Source organism: Hyperoodon ampullatus (genome assembly GCF_949752795.1).
Source record: "Hyperoodon ampullatus genome assembly, chromosome: 19".
NCBI lineage: Eukaryota > Metazoa > Chordata > Mammalia > Artiodactyla > Ziphiidae > Hyperoodon > Hyperoodon ampullatus.
The window spans coordinates 35474568-35498931 of record NC_136932.1 but is presented as its reverse complement, the minus strand read 5'-3'; the positions used below and the strand labels follow the sequence as shown (position 1 = coordinate 35498931).

The following is a 24364-nucleotide window of genomic DNA, read 5'->3' as shown; positions in this document are numbered from 1 at the left end:
TTAGTCATGTATTCACCACATCAGTCAAGATATAAAATATGTCTCATATTTTATAGGATCATTGGTTCTATTTTCTTTCACTGTCGGTTAGCTTTGCTTTTCCTCGAGTTCTTTAGAAATGCCATCCTACAGTCTGTGCTTGTTTGTGTGTGCTTTCTTTTGAAGATGTATCGATGCTGTCCGTGTGTATTTGTCGTTCAGCCTTTTTATTGCAGAGAAGTTGTTATTGTATCAGTAGACCACAATTTATCCATTCTGCTGTGAGTATCTTGTCATTGCTGAGTTTTTTAGTACCTGTTATGTGTATTAGTCGTTCAGTCATTTTATTGCGGAGAAGTTGTGCACTGTATCAGTAGACCACAATTTATTTGTCCATTCCACTGTCAGTATCTTGACGTTGCTGAGTCTTTTAGTACCTGTTATGTTTCTCCATTGATTTAGATCTTCTTGCTGTCTCTCAGTGATGTTTTATAGTTTTCAGTGTGGATCTCTTGAGCACCTTTTGAATTTATTCCTGAGGAATTCATGTTTTTTGATGCTAATATTGTAAGTGGGATTTTTAACTTTTTCCCAGTATTTTGCTATTATTATAGAGAAATAGAGCTGGTTTGCATATTTTGACATTGTGTCCTATGATCTTGCTGGTTTCACCATTAATTTTAGTAGGGATTTTCTAACTAAACAGTTGTAGAAATCCAAATGTTTGTGAGTAAAAGCCATGCTTTTCCCCCCTTACCTTTTTGTACTGGCTGGGACCTCCAATATAATGCTGAATAGAAGCAGTGCCTTGTTCCCAGTATTAATTAGGAAGGACGTATTCTGTATTTCACCACTAAATATAATGTTAGCTGTAGGTTATTTTACATACATTTTATGAAATAAGAGGTTTCCTTCTCAGTATGCTAACAGTTGTTGAATTTTATCAGATTCTAATCCTACATCTGTTGAGATGATCATATGATTTTTAAAATCATTCTATAAATATGGTACATTACATTGATTTTCAAGTATTAAGCCCATATTATATTCCTGTGATAAACCCCACTTGATTATGATATATTACCACTTCATATGTTGCTAGATTAGATTTGCTTATATTTTAATAATTTTTGTGTCTGTATTTATGAGGGATATTAATTGTCTTGTTTTGGTCAGGTTTTCATAAATGGCTATGCTGGCTTCATAAAATGGGTTGAGAGGAATACCCTCCTTTTTTGTGTTTTGAGAATAATTTGAGTAAGACTGGTGTTATTTCTCCCTTGCATGTTTGAAACAGTTCACCAGTAAACTTACCTGGGTCTGGACTTTGTGGAAAGGTCTTTAATAACAGATTCATTTAAAAATTTAAAAAGTTTTGCAGTTATTCAGATTTCTACATTATTTTTCATTTTCAAAGGATGTCTATTTCATCTGTTTCTGTAAGATCAATAGTAATATCCCCTCTTTCATTCTGACTTTAATAATTTGAGTCTTCCCTCTCTTTCTCTTGATCAGTGTAGCTAGAAGTTTGCCAATTTTGCTAATCTTTCCAAAGAATCAACTTCTACTTTTGACATTTTGTATTGATTTTTGTTCACTGTTTTACTTCTGCTTTACGTTTATTACTCCCTTCCTTCTCCTTGCTTTGAGTCTAGTTTGTTCTTCTTTTCTGTTTCCTTAAAGCTGTCAAGTTAGGCTGTTGATTTGCAATCTGTCTTCTCTTCTAATATATGCAATTACTGCCATAAGTCTCCCTCTGAGTAGTACTTTCACTGCATCCCACAAACTTTGGGTAATTTCATTTTGGTGATTTCACTTTCATTGAAATTGAACATGAGTACTGTGAAATAATTTACTGAAATTATTTCAATAAATAATTTCATTGATTACTTTATTTTGTAACTTTATTTTAATAATATTTAGTTCAGAATATTTTTAAATTTTTTCTTGAGACTTCTTCTGTGATCCATGTGTTATTTAGAAGTGTGTTCTGTTTTTAATTTTTTCTTGGAGTATGGTTGCTTTACAATGTTGTGTTAGTCTGCACTGCACAACAAAATGAATCAGCCATACACATACAGATATCCCCTCCCTTTTGGACTTCCCTCCCATTTAGGTTACCACAGTGCATTAGGTAGAGTTCCCTGTGCTATATAGTATGTTCCCATCAGTTGCCTATTTTATACATAGTATCAATAATGTATATATGTCGACCCCAGTCTCCCAATTCCTCCCACCCCACCCCTTTCCCCCTTGGTATCCATACATTTGTGATCCATGTGTTATTTAGAAGTGTGTTGTTTAGTCTCCAAATATTTGGGGATTTTTTAGATATCTTTCTGTTATTGATTTCTAATATAATTACTTTGTGATCTAAGAACATGCCTTGCATGATTTCAGTTTTTAAACATAAAGTGTGTTTTATGGCCCAGATTATGGTTTATATTAGTGAATGTTCCATGTGAGCTGGAGAAGAATGTGTATTCTGCTGTTGTTGGATGGAGTATTTTCTCTCGTGGTTGACTATCTGGGATTTTTATGTAATGTGTATCTTATCAGGTAAATAAATATATTTATATCTAAACGTAAAAGTGAAGAGCTTCCAATGAATATTTATGCAACACAGTACTCATATTCAAAACAAAATGCATAGGTCTCCAAACTAATTGTTGCTGACATGCAGAGAACATAACACAGTGACCATTATGCGTCTCTGGACATTTCTTTCAACAGCAGTTACTGTCAGTCTTAGCTAAGGATCCATTGTCAGCTCTGTGCTACTGATACCCTCTCTCTCTTTTCTTTTCCATCCCTGGCACACTATGTAAATAATGGTCCCTTATTTCAAGGAAATGTAAAAATGCTCCCTTCATAGAAATTACTAAAAATGATTTTTGCTGTTTTTATGATAGAATAATATATTATGATACTGGCAATGCCTTAATTTGGTTAACAATTAGACTAATTGACAAATATCTTTAAAGATATAGATGTAAATCTATATCTTTTTTTAAAATTTATTTACTTATTTTTGTCTGCGTTGGGTCTTCGTTGCTGCGCGCAGGCGTTCTCTAGTTGCGGCGAGCGGGGGCTACTCGTTGCAGTGCACGGGCTTCTCACTGCGGTGGCTTCTCTTGTTGTGGAGCACAGGCTCTAGACGCGTGGGCTTCAGTAGTTGTGGCACGTGGGCTCAGTAGTTGTGGCTCGTAGGCTCTAGAGCGCAGGCTCACTAGTTGTGGCGCACGGGCTTAGTTGCTCCATGGCATGTGGGATCTTCCCAGACCAGGGCTCAAACCCATTTGCCTTGCATTGGCAGATGGATTCTTAACTACTGCACCACCAGGGAAGTCCCATAAGTCCCTGTATCTTTAAAGGTATAGATATTTAGCTTTATGATAAAGAGTGAGTGGAGCAATTATAATAGATTTAGCTCATACTTGCTTTTGTGTCTCAAATATACTGTGGTATGTCCTTATTCACTGAAGCAAAAAGTGATAAGATCCTAAAACTTAGTCTTTTTTTTTTCTTCTTTTTACCATTACTTGCTACTAATCTGGCCCTGTAATTCTTTATGTTCTTCCTTTTTCCTCCCCATTTCTCCCTCTGTCTGTTCTCAGCTTCAGTTTTGTAAACTCTTGTGCATCCTTAGGGGGAAAAATTAGGCTTGTATTCCCTTTATGGAGGAAGCCGTTGAGTTGGGTCTTTCCTTGCTGTTCATTTTCAGTATAATATTGGCTTCCTGTTGCTCCCAGTCTGTCCCTAGACATGGATTCCTCTAGGAGTGTGCTGGCATTCTGGCTGCCTACCCAGCTCCTGCTTCCATTACTTGCTCCTGGAGGGTGTGTGTAATGAATGACTGTGATTTCTCTTTGTGTTTTAGCCTGAAAGAATAGACCCAAGTGCGTCACGACAAGGATATGACGTCCGCTCTGATGTCTGGAGTTTGGGGATCACATTGGTATGTTCGTGTTCACTCAACCTTGTCGTTGTCGTGTTATAAGACATTTAGAGATAAAAGAAAATTTAACCATAACCAGTCTTTCACCACTCATAACATATCTGGTCTCTTCTAGTCTTTGATTTTATATACCTATTTCTCCCTGCCCACCAAGTGTAGAAAAACAAGTTTTTATCTTAAAACTCAAGCTAGAGTTGATTATTTCCCTTGTGGTTTTGTGAAGCGCCTAGGACTCTTTAATGTAGTGACCCTGGATCTCTTGGCCACAGATACTAGGAGTCAGAACTGCGCTCAGAGCAGGAACAGGGAGGCCAGCTCACCTGCGGTCAGAGCAGCAGTGCAGCTGCGTCCCCATCTCAAGCAGGAGTCGTATGTCCAGTAATACTGTGGACAGTGTGTGTATTAGGTGCACATACTTATATGTATGAAGGTAGTTATATACTACTTGGAATCTTCTATTCACCGAATAGAAAAGTCACACATGCTGAAAGTAATTCCATTGTTGAAGGACAAGAACCACCGAGGTGACAATTCTCAGTGAAAGTTCTGCCTTAGAACAACACTGAGCGAGAATAGTAAGAAGACTACTTAGTTTGTAACTAACAAGCACGATGAAATAAACTGTCTCACCTGTGGACTGTATTGAAATTTTGGTTCTATTTTAAAAATAGATTTATTTGCTGATTTCCTTACCACCAAAATTTGTTTTGAAGTTTTAGATTTATTTTCTTGTGCTTGCTGTTTTACCAGGGCTGAATGGCATTTTTCTGATCTCAGACAGAGCAGCTTCTTCCACATTGGATGTGAATTTTCCATCAGTATAGGTGGGGCTGTGTCCTGTTTGGTAGGCAACCCAAAACTTTTCCTCCCATCTTCAGTAAGACCCCAGAGCCCCGAGACACCAGGTTCAGAGCAGTGAACTTTTCCTGTAGCTTATTAAATAATCTCCATTTGTTTATTGGCATTATATGGTACTCAGATCCTCTTCCTGAGGATCACACACCCTTGTGAGCTGTCCTTGGTGAGTCACTGTGCCACACCTAATGAATTCTCCGTCTAGAGACATGAAGGCTGGCAGCTCAGCTCTGCACAAGACTCCATCTGGTTTCCGTTGTGAGCAGACATGGGAGACACCTCGTGGAGTCTTTTCTCAGCGTGAAGCCACTAACCAAAGGAGATTCCTTCCCAGTTAGTCAGGAGAGAGCACAGAACTTGGGAATCTTTTAGGTCTGGTGACTGGAGCAAGACTTATAGCTACCAACTGAGACAACTGTTTGCATATAAGGGATAGTCACGATTCAGAAATACCTATCTATGTCCAAGCCAGTTATGCTTAAAAAGCAAGTTTTTACTTTATTGTAAAAACAAAATTTTGTTCTGTGAAAGGTTTTAACATAGGAATTTTTTTAGCAATTTCCTTTAGTACCTCTGGCTAAACTTTGTTTAAAAGCAAGACGTTCAGTACTTATAATTGCTTTTTAATTTTTCATAGAGACATTATTTTCATATAATTTTTAAAAAATTATGAGATGTGTGAAATTAACTTCTAAGATCCTAAGTCTTTCACCTTATGATGTTGTATCCTACTGTTTCCTTCTCTTATTAAAACCTGTTCTCAAGAATGAATCTAATGAAGCAATTCCCATTGCTGTGAGTAATCAAGGAGGTTTACTTCTTCCCAAGCGTTTGTATTTTTATCAAAAAGAAACCTCAGCCAAAGGAGTGGATTTGCGCGTGTGTGTGCGTGCCCACCTGCCTGCTTTCCCACAGGCGCATGTACAAGTGGAGACGGTGCTGAGCTGGAGGAGGCCTCCTCTGGGGAAGAAGGCCCTCCCGTACCAGCTTCCTGTTGGAGGACGGCTTTATGATTGCTTGCTCACCTTCCTTTCATTGTGCAAACTGGTACTTTAATACTTGACTAAACTGACAAAATCAAATCTCAGTGGAAGAAACTCCAAAACCGTCTTCTCAGATAGTGCTCTGTCTGTCATGTGCCATCATCTCTGATAAAGTTTGGGGTCGCCTGTCAGTGCGTGTAAAATGGGGTTCATTTAGGCCATGCTGCAGATTTAAACCTAGTTCTTGGAAAAAGCACAATTTCTAGGTTTCCATTGTCCTCAGAACAGAGTGGGAGAAAGATGAGAATACAGTTCACAAATATGTTTGACCTGTGGCAGATATGGACGTACTATCTTGATTTCTAAGTATCCCTTCCACTTAGCCATAATAATTCTGAAGATTGCACCTCAGCCTGATCTTGATTTGAGTCAAGGCTTTTTCAAGAGTTTTGCTTGGAGTTCAGATTTACAATGTGGCCTTTCCAGTGAGGAGTAATAAGTACTGGATTAATAAGTAATGCCCAGTGTATTTTGCTTTTTCCTCTGTGTTCTCTTTAGTACGAATTGGCCACAGGCCGATTTCCTTATCCAAAGTGGAATAGTGTGTTTGATCAACTAACACAAGTTGTGAAAGGAGACCCACCACAGTTGAGTAATTCTGAGGAAAGGGAATTTTCCCCAAGTTTCATCAACTTTGTCAACTTGTGGTGAGTATTTGATTTATGAATGCTCAGAGATATACGGTGAGAGGACAGTGAGGTAATTACTTAATCTTAGCAACATTGGTACTTTATACTGGGGAAGGGGAGCCTTCTTCATATCGCTCTGTCTTCTCAGCTGGGACTCTGGATCGCTATGGCTACATGGAAGGCTCCAGCTAGCCTGGAGAGGCATCACTCTCTTATTCTGCTACTCAGGTACTGATGAAAAACAGATGTGGGTGGTGGAGAAGCTGCTGCCTCCAGATTTCTAGTACCTTGTACAAGAAATACAGCCTAGGTGAGATTGATCATCTTATTCTGATGTGGTTCTAACAATGAAATTGTACCAGAATCACTTGCAAGCTTTTACTAAGTTAAGATCCTGCCAGATCAGACTTTCAGGGGTGGCTCTCTGCTCTGACCTGACACGTAACCCAGCTGGGTGTATGTAGTAGTGTCAGGCCCAAAGCTCAGTCGGTAGAACCATATACTGGTTCACAGAGACCTTATCCCAAGGAACCTTATTCCAATAAGGTTCCTTATTCTAGGAACCCCACGCCTGATATTGTTCACTCCCCTTTTTACAGGTGTGTATGTGTTTGTAGCATGTAAGAATAAATATACACTGATATGGCAACAGGACAGTCGTGCCTTGTTATCTAAATTTTAAATAAAACCTGTTTTGTTATCATTTGAATATTTTTGATAATTATTCTGTTTATCCAACATGATTTAAAAGTAAGATATATTTATGAGCAAAAAGCCAGAGCATTTTGTATATTCTTCTTTTCATTCTTGAAAATGCTTTTCTTTTTCTTAATTTTTTCTTTCCAGGAATGCTGTTTTCTCTCTAATCTTTTAGGTCCTATAAGACTAAGACTTAATGTTTCACGGTCTAGCATTGCCCTCTTTTTGAATATGTAGAAAACATTTGTTTGACTCCAGTTTTCAAGTCCCTTTCATCTTCTCTAACCAAATTCTACTTTTGTGTTGGTTTTCAGAGGGGAGAAGAATACCTCAAGATTTTTAGATAGAAGAGGGCCATAAGGATGACTCAAATTGGCTGCTTTTTCCTTTTAAAAAACAATCTACTTTTACCAGTTTGCACACATATATACAGTATATAATTGCAAAATGTGATCATTTTATATATTCCACTTTAATGAAATACTTGGTTAAAAGAATCTGTGTGAGTCATGAGCATAATATCTAAAATAATCACCTGGGAGCACTCCACCAGGATTGCTTTCTTCTTAATTCCTGATCTCTCTATTGGTTTTGTTTTATATATATATATGTATATATATTTTTATATTTATATTTACTTTTTATTTCTGTGTCCCGTGGTGCAAATTCTCTCCCATAAATAATGGTTATAGACTTGAATCTCACGTTGTTTTCCCTGAGTAGGTATGTAGTTCCATCTCATTCCCGATCATGAAGGTCTTACAGTTGAAGTATTATCTGTTTTTGTGATATGCTCATATCAGCTCTCCATATTTGTCCATTCTCCCTTCTACTATCCCTGAGCATTTTCTGTTATCTAACCTGGATCATTCGGATTCCTATTTGGTTTCCTCATAATCCAATACCACCTTGTTCCAAGCCATTTTCCTTCTTTTTGTCACAGCTGTATTTTTTTATGATGCATGTCTATCCAATCATTACTTCTTGTTGAAAACTGTTTAGAACGTGCGTTCTTAATGGAGTGCTGTCACCCCCAAGGGACAAAAATTTGTTCAGGAGAGCCAGAAAATCTTGCATAGTATAATGGTTTGTAGCAGATATGCAGTATTTAACTTTCATGGGAAGAGAGGGTAATAATGAAAAAATGATCAAGAAGCATGAAGTCTAATGCTAAGAAAAGCAACAAATGAAAACCTACCATATAGCTCAAGGAACTCTACCCAGTGCTCTGTGGTGACCTAAATGGGAAGGAAATCCAAAAAAGAGGGGATAAATATATACATATAGCTGATTCACTTTGCTGTACAGTAGAAACTAACACAACATTATAAAGCAACTATACTCCAATAAAAATTAATTTAAAATAAAAAGAAAGAAAAGCAACAGACTAGAACATAAAGCTGCTTTTAATGGAGATGAGATTATGGAATAGTCTAAAATACACTTAAAATAAGTATATTTAAGATGCCCAAGGAAGTAAAGGTATAAGTTTCATTAAAACTGAGGAAGAAGTAAACAGAAATGAAACAGTTGGATATGAAAACTAATTAATTAGAAGGCTTGGAAATGAAAAAACATAGCTATTGATACAAAGATACAACAGATGTGATGCACTCTGGACTGGAAACACTTGAAGACAGAGTTGGGGCACTGGAAGATGGACTTGAAGGGTTTCCCCAGCATGATGTAGACTAATATGTATGAAAGAAAATAGTTAAAAATCAGTGAGAAGAGAATGAGTAATTCTAAGATGTATATAATGGAAATGAAAAACAAATCTGAAAGTGGAGAAACAATATTTAAGGAGATCATAGTGGAAAAGATTTGAGAATTGATCTAGGATAGGTGCTCAGATTTCAGTTAAAGTTTGTATCACGTAGGATAAATAAGGGTAAATTTATACGAAAATTCACTGAAGCAAAATTGCAGAACAATGATAAAGTAAGAGTTGGCCGGAGGAGAACTTAGAGTACCTGCAAGAATGAATGAATCAGACTGACAGTAGACTCGTCATCAGCAGCACTAGTTGCCAGAAAACAGTAGAGTCATAGCTCCAGAGTGCTGAGGAAAAATAATTGTCAACCTCATCCTGAAGTTTTATACATGGGCACTCAATTATCATTCAAAATAAGGAGGAAGTATAGATTTTTTTTTTCCAGGAAGGGAAAGCCTGAGAGTTTACCATTCATAGGTTGTTTTGAAAAGATATATTTGACCAAGAAGAAAAGTAAGCCCAGCAAAAGGGTGTTGCAGGTTGGTTCCCTGGAAAGCAGGCTTTGGGGACAGTAATAAGTGTACAGGAAGTTGGTTAAGTGGTAGGTAGTGATCTTTGGGTCAACAAACAGCAAAGGGAGGGAAAGCAGGGCTAGGCAGAAAGGGGAGTTGGGCTGCAGTGCAGCCTCAGCCAAAGCCTCCACCAGCCCTGTAGGAAGCTGTGAAGCTGGGCTGGCCCTCCAAGGTTGACTCGTACGGGAAGAGGGTCTTGGATTTTTATGCCCCTTTGTGGATCAGTCATTAGATACAGGCTGGCGCCAGAAAGCCAGGGTGGCTCTCTTCAACTGATGCCATCCCTTAGAAGCCACAACCGAGGGCTGCCTGCTGGCAGCCCTCCCGGCAGTGGAGGAGTAAGTCCTTCTTACTTAGCATCTGTGTAGCACAGTGAGGCGTCCACTACAGAAGGTGCAGTTGTGAAGAACAGCACTGAGTTTAGACATAGGGGACCTCTATTGCCCAGATTCACGTCTGATACTAAAAAAATGAATGTAATTGAGGTTGGAGGAGAGTGGTGATTAAGGTACGGTCCAAGATAGATCAGGAAAATACAAACAAAATGAAAGCACTTCTGGCAACATTAATTAGACAAGGTAGAATTCAAGGGGAAAATGTCAGGAGGGCAGAGGTTTTTAATATATCAGTATAGTCCTTAGTGAAGTTGTACTACTGTAAACTTTTGGAACAAAGAACACAGAATTAAGATACAGAGTGCAAAAATGTTTTAGTTCTAAGGATAAGTTTATAAAATTCATATGTAGTTTATCTCCCAGACTTGCTGGATTACAAGTTTCTCTTAGGGTAGTGTCTGTATATATGTGTATATATTTAGAAACACACAGGCATACAGACATATACACTTACAATTTTATACTTATACATGCATTCATACATTTAACTACATAGTATTCTAACATGTAGCTATGCCATGATTTATCCAATTTTCACCAGTTAACTTGTTTCTAATTTTTCACTAATGCTCCTACATTGAATATCTTAAGGATAAATCCTTAGATTGTAGATTGCCTAATTTTTTGTGTGTTTTTTATGTTTGGCAGGTTGTCTGCTTTGTGACTTTGTATCTGAAGGGGAAAAAACCTACTTATTTGATTGTAATACTTTGTTTGTGAAAATAAAAGTACTTGGGTAGCTGTGTGTCCGTTTTAACGATGTTAATTTTTGTGTTATTTTAGCCTTACCAAGGATGAATCCAAAAGGCCAAAGTATAAAGAACTTCTGGTGAGTCTGAGACTTTGGGAACTGGAGATATCTCCTCACTCCTGAATCCTCCGGCATGCTGGTTCACTAAGCAAGCAGCCGGCCTCTCTGTCATAGACTGCTTGACCTTAATGAGTGTTGTTAAAAAATGTTTTAAAACAAAGAGATTTGGAAAGAGAAAATTTGTAGGTCTAGTTTTCCTACTAATTTACTAGCTAGATTCTCATGGAAAACTTTGGCCTTTACATGTTATTAAAGCTACCCGGGGCTTCCCTGGTGGCGCAGTGGTTGAGAGTCCGCCTGCCGATGCAGGGGATACGGGTTCGTGCCCCGGTCTGGGAGGATCCCACGTGCCGCGGAGCGGCTGGGCCCGTGAGCCATGGCCGCTGAGCCTGCGCATCCGGATCCTGTGCTCTGCAACGGGAGTGGCCACAGCAGTGAGAGGCCCGCATACCGCAAAAAAAAAAAAAAAAAAAGCTACCCGAAGGAGTTTGAACATTCACTCTGAGGAGCCGTTTCCACCACGTGGTCTGTGTGTGTAACACGGCCATAGGAATTTACTGTGCTTATCCTGCCTTTATTAAAAGCTCTCACACAAACTGACATCCTATGGCCAATTCTCATTTCTTTGAAAGTTCTCACCCTTCCGTGGAACTCGGACTTTTTAAGCAGTCTACCGGATCTGGCCTTGGTCTTGGCAGTGAAGAAAGTCCTGTGACGTAATAATGTGGGAATATTTTAGGAAAAGACCCACTTGTCACACTAGCTTCTGGTTCTCCAAGGATGTTAGGTAGAACTCCAGTCAACCCCAGCACTGACTCAACGTATTTGGTCAGTGTACTTAGCAAAGCTATGAAAGAAAAATATCACTGGGGGTGGAGGACGAAAAAGTGAGTTTGCAAGGCAGATACAGAGCCATAGGCTTTGGAGAGCACAGCGCACAAGCTCAGGGGAGAAGTTTCCATTGTGCCTCTTTTGGAGTGGGGGTCAGAAGGGTCGAAACTGAAATCTTTTTGTAAGGTCCTTCTGCTACATGTGGGGAGATACGGGAGGTTGGAGTTTATGCCTGTGTCCCACGAGGAATAGCGACCGGGATTCATGCAGTTCTTCTTGGCTCTCAGATGGCGGCGGAGGCTCCAGCTATGCTTTGTGCTGAGGAACGTACTGTCCTGGTACACAGATAAGCTTGCAGACCTCACAGCCAGGGCGGTTCCTCCAGAGCCTGACACCCTGCATCGCATCTCAGCGGCTCACACCCATTAACACGTCTGCGTGGAGTGCAGACTGTGCTTGCCTTGCTACAGTCATTTACAGCTCGACCTGGCCGGAGCCTGCAGTTCTGTGCTGTGTCGAAACTGGGAAAAGTTCCGTGTGAGCTCTGATGCGAATATTGATCATTTTTCTTTTCTTTTTCTGTTTTTCAATGTTCTTGCAGAAACATCCCTTTATTTTGATGTATGAAGAGCGCGCTGTCGAGGTCGCATGCTATGTTTGTAAAATCCTGGATCAAATGCCAGCTACTCCCAGCTCTCCCATGTATGTCGACTGACATCGCTGCTACGTCAGACTCTAGGCAAAAGGGCTGAGAGGAAGCAAGACGTAAAGAATCTTCATCCCGTACCACAGTGTTTTTATTGCTCGCCCAGACACCATGTGCAATAAGATTGGTGTTCGTTTCCATCATGTCTGTATACTCTCGTCACCTAGAACGTGCATCCCTGTAATACCTGAGCGATCACACAGTGTTTAGTGCCGGTCAGAGAGACCTCATCCTGCTCTTTCGTGATGGACGTATTCATGAAATGTGGAAGTTAGTATGATCAATTTGTTGACCGTGATTAGATCACATCTTAAATTCATTTCTAGACTCGAAACCTGGAGACGCAGCTACTGGAATGGTGTTTTGTTAGACTTCCAAATACTGGAAGGATGCGGTGATGGATGCGCTGTGTCTGAACACAGACAGGCTGGAGTGAGAAGAGCGGGCACAGCCAACGAGACACATTGCCTTCTGGAGCTGGGAGATGGAGGAGGGATTTACTGTCTTCACCAAGTGCAATAGATTTACTGATGTGACATTCTGTTGCTTTACAGCCACCGTCGATGTCTGGGGATGGATGTACTTAGCCAAATTCCTTCCCTGTTTGAGATATCATGTTAAATCAGAGGGAATTTATCTTTACCAAAAACCACATTGCGTTCAGAGAGGTGAACGTTAAAAGATTGAGACAGGACAGAACGTGTTCTTTTCTCCTTCCCCAGTCCTCTGCTCTTCACGGGGGAGACTCAGGAGTCTGCCACTTGTCAGAGAAGGTGCTGATCCTAAGAATTTTCATTCTCAGAATTCGGTGTGCTGCCAACTGGATGTTCCACCTGCCACAGACCACCTGGACTGGAAGAAGGAAAAAGTATGGAGGGCAAAGTTTACAGATGTTTTTAATCCTAGAATCTTATCTGGAACAACTTGTAGCAGCTATATATTTCCCCTTGGTCCCAAGCCTGATACTTTAGCCATCATAACTCACTAACAGGGAGAAGTAGCTGGTAGCAATGTGCCTTGATTGATTGGATAAAGATTTCTTCTAGGCAGCAAAAGACCAAATCTCAGTTGTTCGACATCACTGGCCCAGGTCTTCAGCTTCTGCATCTCTTTACCCACCTGTGTGGTCTATTGCCACTGTGTGACTTTTGCTTAATCCAATATTTCGCCTTTTTCTCCTATATCAGAAACATTTATACTTACCAAGGATGTTCCTTACCAAGGATTTTTAGCCCCCAATCTCTCACATGCTCTACCGTTTAAAAGGCTGAGAAGCGTGGGGCCCAGCTGATGTGGTAGGTGATGAAGGAGCATCTTTTCTAGAGATACCGCTTGACCAGAGGAGGATGGGAAACGGCAGTCTCTTAGGTGAGATCATCACCTGCGAGAATCTCTAGCAGATCACCACCATTTCTTGGAATTGGGAGTCTACAAAAACACAAAAACCAAAAACCCCCCTGAAGAACCCCAGAATAGTTCTAAATCTGCCATCTTCTGCTGTCCTTCCTCCCTTAGCCATGGGCCGGATCTCCGTGGTTTCACTCTGGCCTCCCTGGCCCCGAGCGTTTGTGTGACAGTCGGTCAGGCAGCACCGTGAGTGGCTCACGCACACTGGAGTAGAAAGCTGCCATGGTCTGAGACGCAGATGGGGCTGCGATGGAACCAACTGGTGGTAGGTGTTGCTGTGTCTCCTCCCAGGTGACGGTCACAAACACTTCTCAACAATAAAGGGAGAATGGTGCTGTTTACAGTTACATCCCTGTAAATTTCAGAATTCACCCGTGGTTTATCGCTTTGGTCCACTTGCCTGGTTTTCCTGTTTTCTCCCCCATGGCACCTGAAGCCCAGGCTTCCCAGTGCTCTACAGGAGGCCCTGCAGTGTCTGCCTCTGACCACACCAAGCCATCATCCTCCACCGTTCCCGGGGACTCCAGAGGAATCTGCATCTCTGCTGTCAGCCTTCTGTCTGGCTCAGCATAGGGTCACTTTGCCATATACCAATGGAGATAGAAGCAATTCTGACTGTCCAGGAGCTAATCTGACCGTTCTGTTGTGTGGATGACCACATAAAAAGGCAATTTTAGTGTATTAATCATAGATTATTATAAACTATAAACTTAAGGGCAAGGAGTTTATTACAATGTATCTTTATTAAAACAAAAGGGTGTATAGTGTTCACAAACTGTGAAAATAGTATAAGAACTGTACATTGTGAGCTCTGGTTATTTTTCTCTTGTACCATAGAAAAATGTATAAAAATTATCAAAAAGCTAATGTGCAGGGATATTGCCTTATTTGTCTGTAAAAATGGAGCTCAGTAACATAACTGCTTCTTGGAGCTTTGGAATATTTTATCCTGTATTCTTGTTTGAATTCTTCCTCTATTTAAGATATATACATGGAATCGAAGTGTTTATGTAATAGTTCTATCCTTTTGCCTGCAGGTCAGTTGTAATAAATCTAGGATGTGATGATGACTTTGTAATTTGATTTTCTGAAGTCAGACCCTGAGAGGGGAAAATCAAGTCAATTCCATTAAATTATCTGTGCATTTCACATTGGGGAAAATTCTCTTCTTCTGGAAGTGTGTATGGCTTCTTTCTTTTTGTCCCCCCTTCTTCTGGTTGCTGTTTCTCTGCTTATTCTTGGAAAAAATCTTTGCTTTCTGTTTGAGTGGGCGTGATGATGGGGTCAGTTCAGATTTGTTTCTTTGTTGGTTGCCCTGGCCTGACCCAGCATTTATTACTGCTGAAGGAGGAGGGTGCCGTGTCATGGTGGAGAGACAGCCTGTAAGAACGCGGCCTGCCTCGGCCCGACATCTGGCTGCCAGCCCTGCTTTCTGCTCCCAGTCCTGTGGCTGCTGGGCAGGCATCAGGTGTCAGCTCATGCATTCATTCACGGCTACTCGAGAGAGGAGGAGGTAGGAGGGAGATTGTTGGGTCAAAACCCTGCCGAGGTCAGACCTGGGAGGTTTATGGATGGAGGACAGTGGAAATGAGCAAAAAGCCATAGAGGCCTGGGAACTACCACAGAGAAGACCCTGGAGCTCCAGCCCCAGGGCTGACCTGTTGTGCTCCCACCTGTCGCTCATTGAGGACATCCTGACTCATTGAACGTAGACTAACTAATCCAGCACCTTTCCCTTTTCCTGTGCCTGCTGCTAACCTGATCTTGGAGGCAGAGACACTATTACAGAAGCAGGTGTGGTAGGTATCGAGCATTGTCCAAGGAAGGGTGTGGCCAGAGGCACCCTAGCCCCTCTGGCTGAGCCTTATCTGCTGGGAAACGGAGACCCCGTGGAGTTTCCAGATCCCAGCTGAGCACCAGCTGTGCGCAAGACAGTGTGTCGTAGGTGAACCGTGTACTCCGTGCTTCGTGGACACTACCTATGTTTGCTAACCTCAGCTTATCCTGACTGTAGCCTTCCGGAGTCAGGTGGTAGAGGCCCTTTTTAGAGATTAGAAAAAAACAAGGCTCAGAGAAGTGAAGTTCTGGCTCTGATAACAGTCGGGGGTGGGGGAGAGCTGAGATTCACATCCAACACTTACGTAAGAAATTACATTAATTAAAACACGGCCATCAAGAACGTGTTGAGCTGAGCGCCGGGAGGTTGAACTATGTGGATAACTCCACTCACAAGCCTTACCAAGGCCTGCTTTGCTGTCTTGAAGCCCAAGGTTCTGGGGCCACACTGGGGCTTAGTGACCCCTGTGAAGGCAGCTGTGTAGAAGGTAGTTACTTAGAACCAACCAGAGAACTCTAGGTCCTAATTCTTCAGTGCAACATCTGAGAATTCAGTGTAGAAGCCTTGAGGTCCCCGTCAACGTGATGACGTAATGTGGCAGTCACTGAGGCAGGAAAAGGCCTTGAGGTGGCTCCTTTAGTATTAAAATGCCCTTTCACTTTTTTTCTTTTTTTCTTTTTTTTCTTTTTCGGTACGCGGGCCTCTCACTGTTGTGGCCTCTCCTGTTGCAGAGCACAGGCTCCGGACGTGCAGGCTCAGCGGCCATGGCTCACAGGCCCAGCCGCTCCGTGGCATGTGGGATCTTCCCAGACCGGGGCATGAACCCGTATCCCCTGCATCGGCAGGCGGATTCTCAACCACTGCGCCACCAGGGAAGCCCTCCCTTTCACTTCTTTTTTTTTTTTTTTTTTTTTTTGCTGTACGCGGGCCTCTCACCGCTGTGGCCTCTCCCGCTGTGGAGCACAGGCTCCGGACGCGCAGGCCCAGCGGCCATGGCTCACGGGCCCAGCCGCTCCGCGGCATGTGGGATCTTCCCAGACCAGGGCATGAACCCGTATCCCCTGCATCGGCAGGCGGACTCTCAGCCACTGCGCCACCAGGGAAGCCCTCACTTCTTGATTCCATCCGTCTGTCTTAGCTGCAGGAGGATAGATTAGGGATGCATGAAGTCTTGAAAGTGCCCAGATGCTGGCTGCCCATCTTAGAGGTGCAGAGGTGCTTTGTGTCCCCAGCTCTTAGCCAGAGCTGTATGCTCCAGTCACATCCACAGCATCTGTGCTTGTTACTTGAGGTGCAAGGGGTAAAGAACCTAAAAACCGTTGGTCTTGACCTTGTTGGCTCCCTTAAATACCTTGTTAACGGGTTTGAGGGAAAATCCAATCAGCAATGGATGGCTTCCTTCTGAGGGTCCACTGTAAGACAGGTGTCCTGGAAAGTTGGTATGAGACCATGTAGTGTAAGGAATGTCTATAGTCTGTGAAACATCAGCTTCCATTATCTTCTGGGGATTTACTACAGACTAAAGTGATGTACTGTTTGGTCTTCTCCATCTTTCAGGTAAATGAATATCCAGGAATTGTCATCTCAAACCTTGAAATCATCATATGGGTTAATAATTCAATATCCGCAATAACAAATTTTTTTCTGATGATATGCCAAAGTGTATTTATATTTCTTAAATGTAAAATGTGATTCTGCTGTTTAAAATTGTCAGTCCATATATAGCATAGCGTAAAGTCAAAACTGAGTCATCATAATGTGTAATGAGTCAAATTTCTATCTGCATGTGAAATTTCTCTCTGTATACACATTTTGCTGAAGAACTGTGAGATAGGACTTCTAGTTTTTCATAGCACTTACTGATTTAATATGAAGACAACTCTTTGAGGTCAAAAGGGTATTGTTTCCTCAGTCTTACAGGGTACCAGTCTTAAATAGGTAAGTCGCTTAAGTCATAATCATACAGGGAATTGTACATCATGCCAAGCAAGGAAGGACTTTATCTCATAAGTGCTGGAGAACCAGATGAGATTTTAAGCAAGCAAGTGGTTTGATGTGTTTTGTACTTTGGAAAAATCATGTCAGTGACTATGTACGCTGGAATGGAAGTGGGGAGATCTAAGACCAATTAAGAAACTTGGAATATTCTAGGCAAAAGTTGGGCGAGGTGAAGTAGTGGAATGGACAGGAGAGGATTTAAGCGACAGCTTGGGGCGGAATTAGCTGACTGGCTCCTGATGAGGGGAAGAAAGGGGTGCGGTGGGAGCCTGGAAGAAAGTTGTTTTCCGGCTTGAGTGATTAAGGTTTCTGTACAGAAACTGGGTGCCATTCACAACCTTTCACTGTTTACCGAACCTGCTCTGCTCTGCTCTGTTAGGCCTTCTTGGTGCCTAAGCTTGTCCCTTCCATTTGTAATTCTTTCCTTCACTTGTCTTTTGAAAGCACCTGCTTATTCTTTAAGACCTGGGTTAAATGTCACACCCTCTGGGAAGCCTTTCCCAATTCTGTCCTCTGAGCTCTAATCACTTTAAAAAAAAAAAAAAAACATATCTCTGTGCAGCATTTAATCATGTTTTGTTAGTTGTCTCTTTCCTTACTCATTTGTGAGTTATTTGAGGTCAGTCATCTTCGTGGCCCAATGGTATAGTCAGTGTGGCCGTCCTACAATTATAGTGCTTTTCAGTTAAAAAGGACATGTAAGCCTGATTTTTTCACACCTGAAGATAGCATTTCATCCTGTTGAACCTAGATGATTTTTTCCTAGAACAGTGCGAAGTGAATTGGATTTACACGTCCATGGCATATTTCTGCGAAAAGCAAGGAAGTGAATGTGGACTGTAGTTGGCGCACCACACAGTCAATCGTTAGCAGCCCAGTCTTAGGTCCTGTGTGAACAGAAGTAGTCAACTGTCATTAACATGTACTAGTGATGTCTGTTTCTGACAGCTTAAATACCATTAACAGTACTCCTAACTGGAGTAACTACACTGGTAATTACACAATAAAATTATGTATTTTAAAATGCTTTCCCCAGTTGGCACAAAAGTAAGGAATGTCTGAGGCACCCCCATAAAGAGAAGAAGTGGGAGCTCTTTATCCCAACCTGCTTTCTTCTGTTTCTAGAAAGTAAATCCATTCTCAAAGCATGAAGAATTGCTTCAGTTGAGGACAGAAAAAAGTGTTAAGAACTTGCTCTGAGCAACTTTTGTTCCTGAAGATGTGAGGGCCTTTTGAAAGTTGTCTAACCAAGTGCTGACAGGTGAGTCTGATGCTGAGAGTTTCTGTTGAACCTTGGTAACCTTGAACTTTTGTGTTTAAAATTATGCAGGGTTCAGGGCTTAGGAAGTAAGGTGTGGTGCCTGCTGCATGTGGGATATCTACTAGGAAATCCTCCAGGAAGGCTGGGACTTCAAAGGGCTATGTACAAAGTATAAAGTGGACAAAGAAATCTGCCAAGTGGTGGAAGATGGAATGGAAACATACTTGCCTTCGTCTTGGCACTGGACGCAGGAAAATTTTAAAAATCTCCAGGCATCCATAACCACAAGTCAACTTCCATGTGGGTTCATGGTTTGAATTCACACTACCTCTGTGGTCCAAAAAACCCAAGCAGAGAGTTTAAACGGACCTAGGTTAGTATCGTCCCCAGGTGATTCGCAGAAGCAAATCAAAATCATCTTTGGAGGAACTCTCCTTCAACTCAGGTTCAAAGGAAGGATTACCACACGTAAGGCTCAAAGGAAAATGAATATCTCACAGTCAAAAATACAAAGACACAAGATGCTGAATGAGAACCAGCAGAGACCACAAGCAGTAACAGGGACTTATTGGATGAAGAATATAAAATAAATGTTTAATATGTTAAAGAAATCAAGTGGGAAGCTTGAAAATATGAGCCCAGGAATAAGAGACTATTAAGTCTATTAAGAAGAAGTGAAAATGATCCAATAAAACTTCTCTAATTGAGCAATGTAGAGGTTGAAGTAATAAAGTGAGTGGTGCGTGGAGACTTCTTCCTTCTTCCCCCACCCCACCCACCCAGAATCTATTCTCCTTTCCTTCCTTTTAGCAATAAAAACACGAGTTTTATCTGGGCATATAGTTGCCTAGCTAGTGATTATTTCCCCCCTCACTTTTATTTAGATGATTGGTTATTAACCAATAGGAATATAATGAACACTTGTGAAAATATAAGTTATAACTCTTAACAATAACCTGTATCTAACCACACAATTTACTTATTATCACATTTCCCTGCTTTTCCTGACACAAGGTAATCCTCCTCCTGAATCCCCGTGGTGGTCATTCACTTGCTTTCCTCTCTATTTTATCTTTTTTCCTCCCTCCCTCCCTTCCTCCCTTCCTCCCTTCCTGCCTTCCTTCCTTCTTTCCTTCCATAGGTAGGTAGGTAGGTAGGTAGATAGATCAAGCATATTTTTGAGTTTAGGTCTTATATTTTATCAAAAAGTCATGCTGTCTATACTATTGTAGGATTTTTCCTCTTAATACCCTATTACATCCATATTGCATTTTAATTGCTGTATAATATTCCATTGCATTAAAAATGGATTATTCTCCCATTCATGGGCATTTTGGGTATTTCCAGATTTTTCTAGAGTGAACAGTACCACTATGAATATTTTTGTCCATGTGTCCTGCTTCACAAGTGACAAAATTTCCTTTGGGTGCTTGAGTCAAATTGTGGGATCAGAAACCATGCATTGAATGTTCAACTTTAAGAGACAATACCAAACTGTTTTCCAAGTAATTGCACTAATTTACGTCTTTCCCAACATTTGGTATTTCAGACTTAATTTTTTTCCAATTGAAGAAGTTTAAAGGGTATCCCACTGTGGCCTTGATATGACTTTCCCTAATCACTAATGATGATATGCCTATATACACACTTATTAACCAGATAGTTTTCCTCATTCATGCTTCTGCTCAGTTTCTCATTAGGTTATTTATGCTTTATTTATTGATTTTTAAATAAATCAAAGCATAAATTCCATTTGGAATTGATTTTTGTAAATGGTGTGAGGTGGAAATATAATTTAAACTTTTCCATGTGATAATCATTTTTTTCAGCTGCATTTATTAAACAATCATTTCCTTCCATACTGATCAGACATTCTATCATTATCATATAAAAAAGCTTCAAACATGCATGGGATTTTAGGCTTTCAATTTTTTCCCATTGGTCACTTTGTCCCTCCCTCACCAATACCACATTGTCTTTACTACAGCTCCATCATAAACCCTGATATCTGATATCCCCTCTTGCTCTTCTTTTTTAACAGGTGTCTTGCCTATTCTTGACCTTTCCACCTCTATATACATTTTTTAAAAAAGCTCTATTGAGCTCTAATTCTCATACCATACAAAGAGGAATCAGTACTTCATTCCTCTTTATGGCTAAATAATATTCCATTTATGAGTCTACCACATTTTGTTTATCCATTTAAAGTGTACAATTCAGTGAGTTTTAGCATATTCACAGATATGTGCAACCATCACCGCAGTCAATTTTAGAACATTTTCACCACCACAAAAACACTGCTACCCTTGAGCTATGACCCCCAACAAACTCCCTCCCTGCCTCAGCCCTAAACAACTGCTAATCTACTTTTATGTCTCTATGGGGATTCCCTACTCTGGAGTGGAATCACATAACATGTGGACTTTTATGACTGGCTTCTTAGCATATTTTCAGGGTTTATCCAAGTTCATCCAAGTAGCACAGTATCAGTATTTTATTCCTCTTTATGTCTGAATAACAGTCCACTGTACGTGTCTACCACGTTTTGTTTATCCACTCATTTGCTGAACGTTTGTGTTGTTTCTGCCTTTCGGCTGTTATGAGTAGTGCTGCTGTAAGTTTTTGTGTGGATGTATTTTCTATTTCTCTCATGCATATACCTACAAGTGGATTTGCTGGGTCATATGGCAAACTCTGTGTAATCATTTGAGAAACTGCCAGACTGTCTTCCAAAACGGCTGCACCATTTCACATCCCCACTGGTGATGTATGAGAATTTCAATTTCTCCACATCCTTTTTATTTCCCCTAAGAATTTTATGGTTTTAACCTTTTTTTGTGTGTGTGTGTGTGTGGTATGCAGGCCTCTCACTGTTGTGGCCTCTCCCGTTGCGGAGCACAGGCTCTGGACGCACAGGCTCAGCAGCCATGGCTCATGGGCCCAGCCGCTCCGCGGCATGTGGGATCCTCCCGGACCGGGGCATGAACCCGTATCCCCTGCATCGGCAGGCGGACTCTCAACCACTGCGCCACCAGGGAAGCCCCTGGTTTTAACTTTTATATAGGTCAAATGGTTTTTGACCTATTTCATGTAATCATCACTTATGGTGGGAGGTAAGAGTCCTACTTCATTCTTTTGTGTGTGGCTCTTCAGATGTCCTGGCATCACCTGTTGAAAAGACTATTCTTTCTCCCACTGAATAGACTTGGCACCCAAACTGTTGAAAATCAGTTTGCCATAGATATATAGGTTTATTTCTGGACTCTCAATTTTATTCCATTTTCCTATATGTCTTGTGCCAGTCCCACCCTACTTGATTATCATTGCTTCGTGGCAAGTTTTGAAACTGGGAAGTATGTGCCGTCCTACTTTGTTCTTTTTCAGGGTTGTTTGACTATTCTGGATCACTTGAGATTGCATATGGATTCCAGAACCTGCCTTTCAGTTTCTGCAAAGAGGTCAGCTAGGATTCTTACTGGGATTGTGCTGAATCTGTAGATCAGCTTGGGGGTCAGTTTACCATGTTAACAGTGTTATGTCTTCCGACCCATGAACATAGGGTGTTTTTCCATTTATTTAGCTCTTCTTAAATGTTTTTCATCCATGTTGTATAGTTTTCAGGATATAAGATTGGCACTTCTTTTGTTAAATTCATTCCTAAGTATTTTTGATGCCATTGTGAACAGAATTGTTTTCTTAATTTCAAATTTAGATTGTTAATGCAAGTGTATAGAAAGACAGTTGATTTTTTTGTGAGATCTTGTATCCTGCAACCTTGCTGAACTCATGTGTTAGTTTTAATAGATTTTTGTAGATTCCTTAGGGTTTTCTATATACAAGGTCATAATCATCTGCAAATAGACATAGTTGCACTTCCTCGTTTTCAGTCTGGATGACTCTTGTTTCTTTTCTTTGTCTAATCTCCCTGGCCAGACTCTCCAGTACAGTCAGAGCCATCAGGGAGCAGATGTTTTCAGTGCCCCATGTGCACTGCAGCCTCTGTGTCCTGAGCGGGGGATGGAGAAACGGAGCCCACCCCTCTTGATCAGACTCACCTGGGACTTGGGCTCCAAGTAGCTGGAGGCAGCACGAGCGCCTTTGGGGGAGAAAGTAGTCTATCTGGGAGCAGGAAGGAGGGGCCTGTGGTTTTGGCTGCAGTGGAGCCTCCTCCTTGTCGAAGTGAGATGGGGAGAGCCAGCAGGTCTTGGTTCAAATACCACAGACTGACTTTTCTTACTGAATTTTTGTAGGTTTTCTTGAATAGATGTTTGTTTGTTCTTTGCCTTTAGGACCATTAGCAGAGGCTTAAAATTTAAAAAAAATTTTGGGGGCTTCCCTGGTGGCACAGTGGTTGAGAGTCTGCCTGCCGATTCAGGGGACATGGATTCGTGCCCCAATCTGGGAAGATCCCACATGCTGCAGAGCGGCTGGGCCCATGAGCCATGGCCACTGAGCCTGCACGTCTGGAGCCTGTGCTCCGCAACGGGAGAGGCCACAGCAGTGAGAGGCCCGAGTACCGCAAAATAAATAAAAAACAAAAAAAATAAAATTTTGTTTTCACCAGTTTCACTGGGGAGGGGTCAGTGGAGCCCTTCTTAATGTTATGGCAGACGTTGATCTCTTCTCTCTAATTTTAGAATAATCTCATCAAGTTCTTTGAAAATTCTGTTTTAATTTTTTTTGGAATTGCAATGAATGTATAGATCAGTCGTTCTCTAACTTTAGCATATAACAGAATCACCTGGAGGGACTGTTAAACCAGGAATTGCTGGGCCTCACCCCTAGAGCTTCTGATTCTTGGGCGGGGCCTCAAAATTTGCATTTTTAACAAGTTCCCAGGTGATGCTGATGCTGGTGGTCCATGAACCGTACTTTGAGAACCACTTCTGTAAATCAATTTGGGAAGCATTGACATGTTTACCATATTATGCCCTCCTATCATAAACATGATGTATCTTTCCATTTATTTAAGTCTTCTTTAATATCTCAATAAAATCGTGTTTTCTGTAGAGGTCTAGCACATTTTAGTAAGATTATTACTAGGTAATTTATATTATCTGGTATTATAATATGATCTACTCTTTATCTTTTTTACTTGTATATAGAAATTAATTGAATTTTGATATATGAATCTTACATCCATCACATTGCTAAACTCCCCTTTTTTTCTCTGATAAGTGGCCTATAGTTTGTTTTGGGTTTTCTATTTAAGTGGTTATATCATCTGCAAATACTGAATGTCTCATTTCCTTCTTTTTTTCCTTAAACCTTAATTTTGTTTTTATTATCTTATGTTTCTGGCTATGACCTCTAATCCTACAGTAAATAGAAGGGGGATAAAAGCCATGTTTGTCTTATTCCTTATCTTAATGAGAGTGGATCTAACATTTCCCCATTTAGCATGATGTTTGCCCTGTTTTGTTTGTTTTGTTTTGTTTTAGTAGATATTCTTTCACCAAGTGAGGAAGTTTTCTTTTACCTTAAATTATGAAGAGTTTGTTTTGTTTTTAGTGAATGAAGTTAAAGTGTATCAAATGATTTGTCTGCATCTGCTGAGATCAGTATATGATTTTTCTTATTTAATCTATTACTGTGGGGAATTTTACTTATGGATTTTTCTAATATTCAATCATCCTTTAAACCATTCCTTAATTACTAGAATAATCACA

General features: G+C 40.8%; 1 protein-coding gene across 4 annotated transcripts in view; it reads left to right on the top strand.

Annotated features, from left to right (window-relative positions):
* The window catches only part of MAP2K4 (mitogen-activated protein kinase kinase 4), a gene marked incomplete at both ends in the record, with an annotated part of 102648 nt that extends 90447 nt beyond the window's left edge, over nt 1-12201 (top strand). For all 4 annotated transcript variants that reach the window (XM_079724667.1, XM_079724666.1, XM_079724665.1 and 1 more), the window contains 4 exons: nt 3860-3937; nt 6334-6482; nt 10628-10673; nt 12088-12201. In XM_079724667.1, the coding sequence (XP_079580793.1) occupies nt 3860-3937; nt 6334-6482; nt 10628-10673; nt 12088-12201 (387 nt within the window). The remainder of the gene's footprint in view (nt 1-3859; nt 3938-6333; nt 6483-10627; nt 10674-12087) is intronic.
* Nucleotides 12202-24364: the final 12163 nt, after the last annotated feature.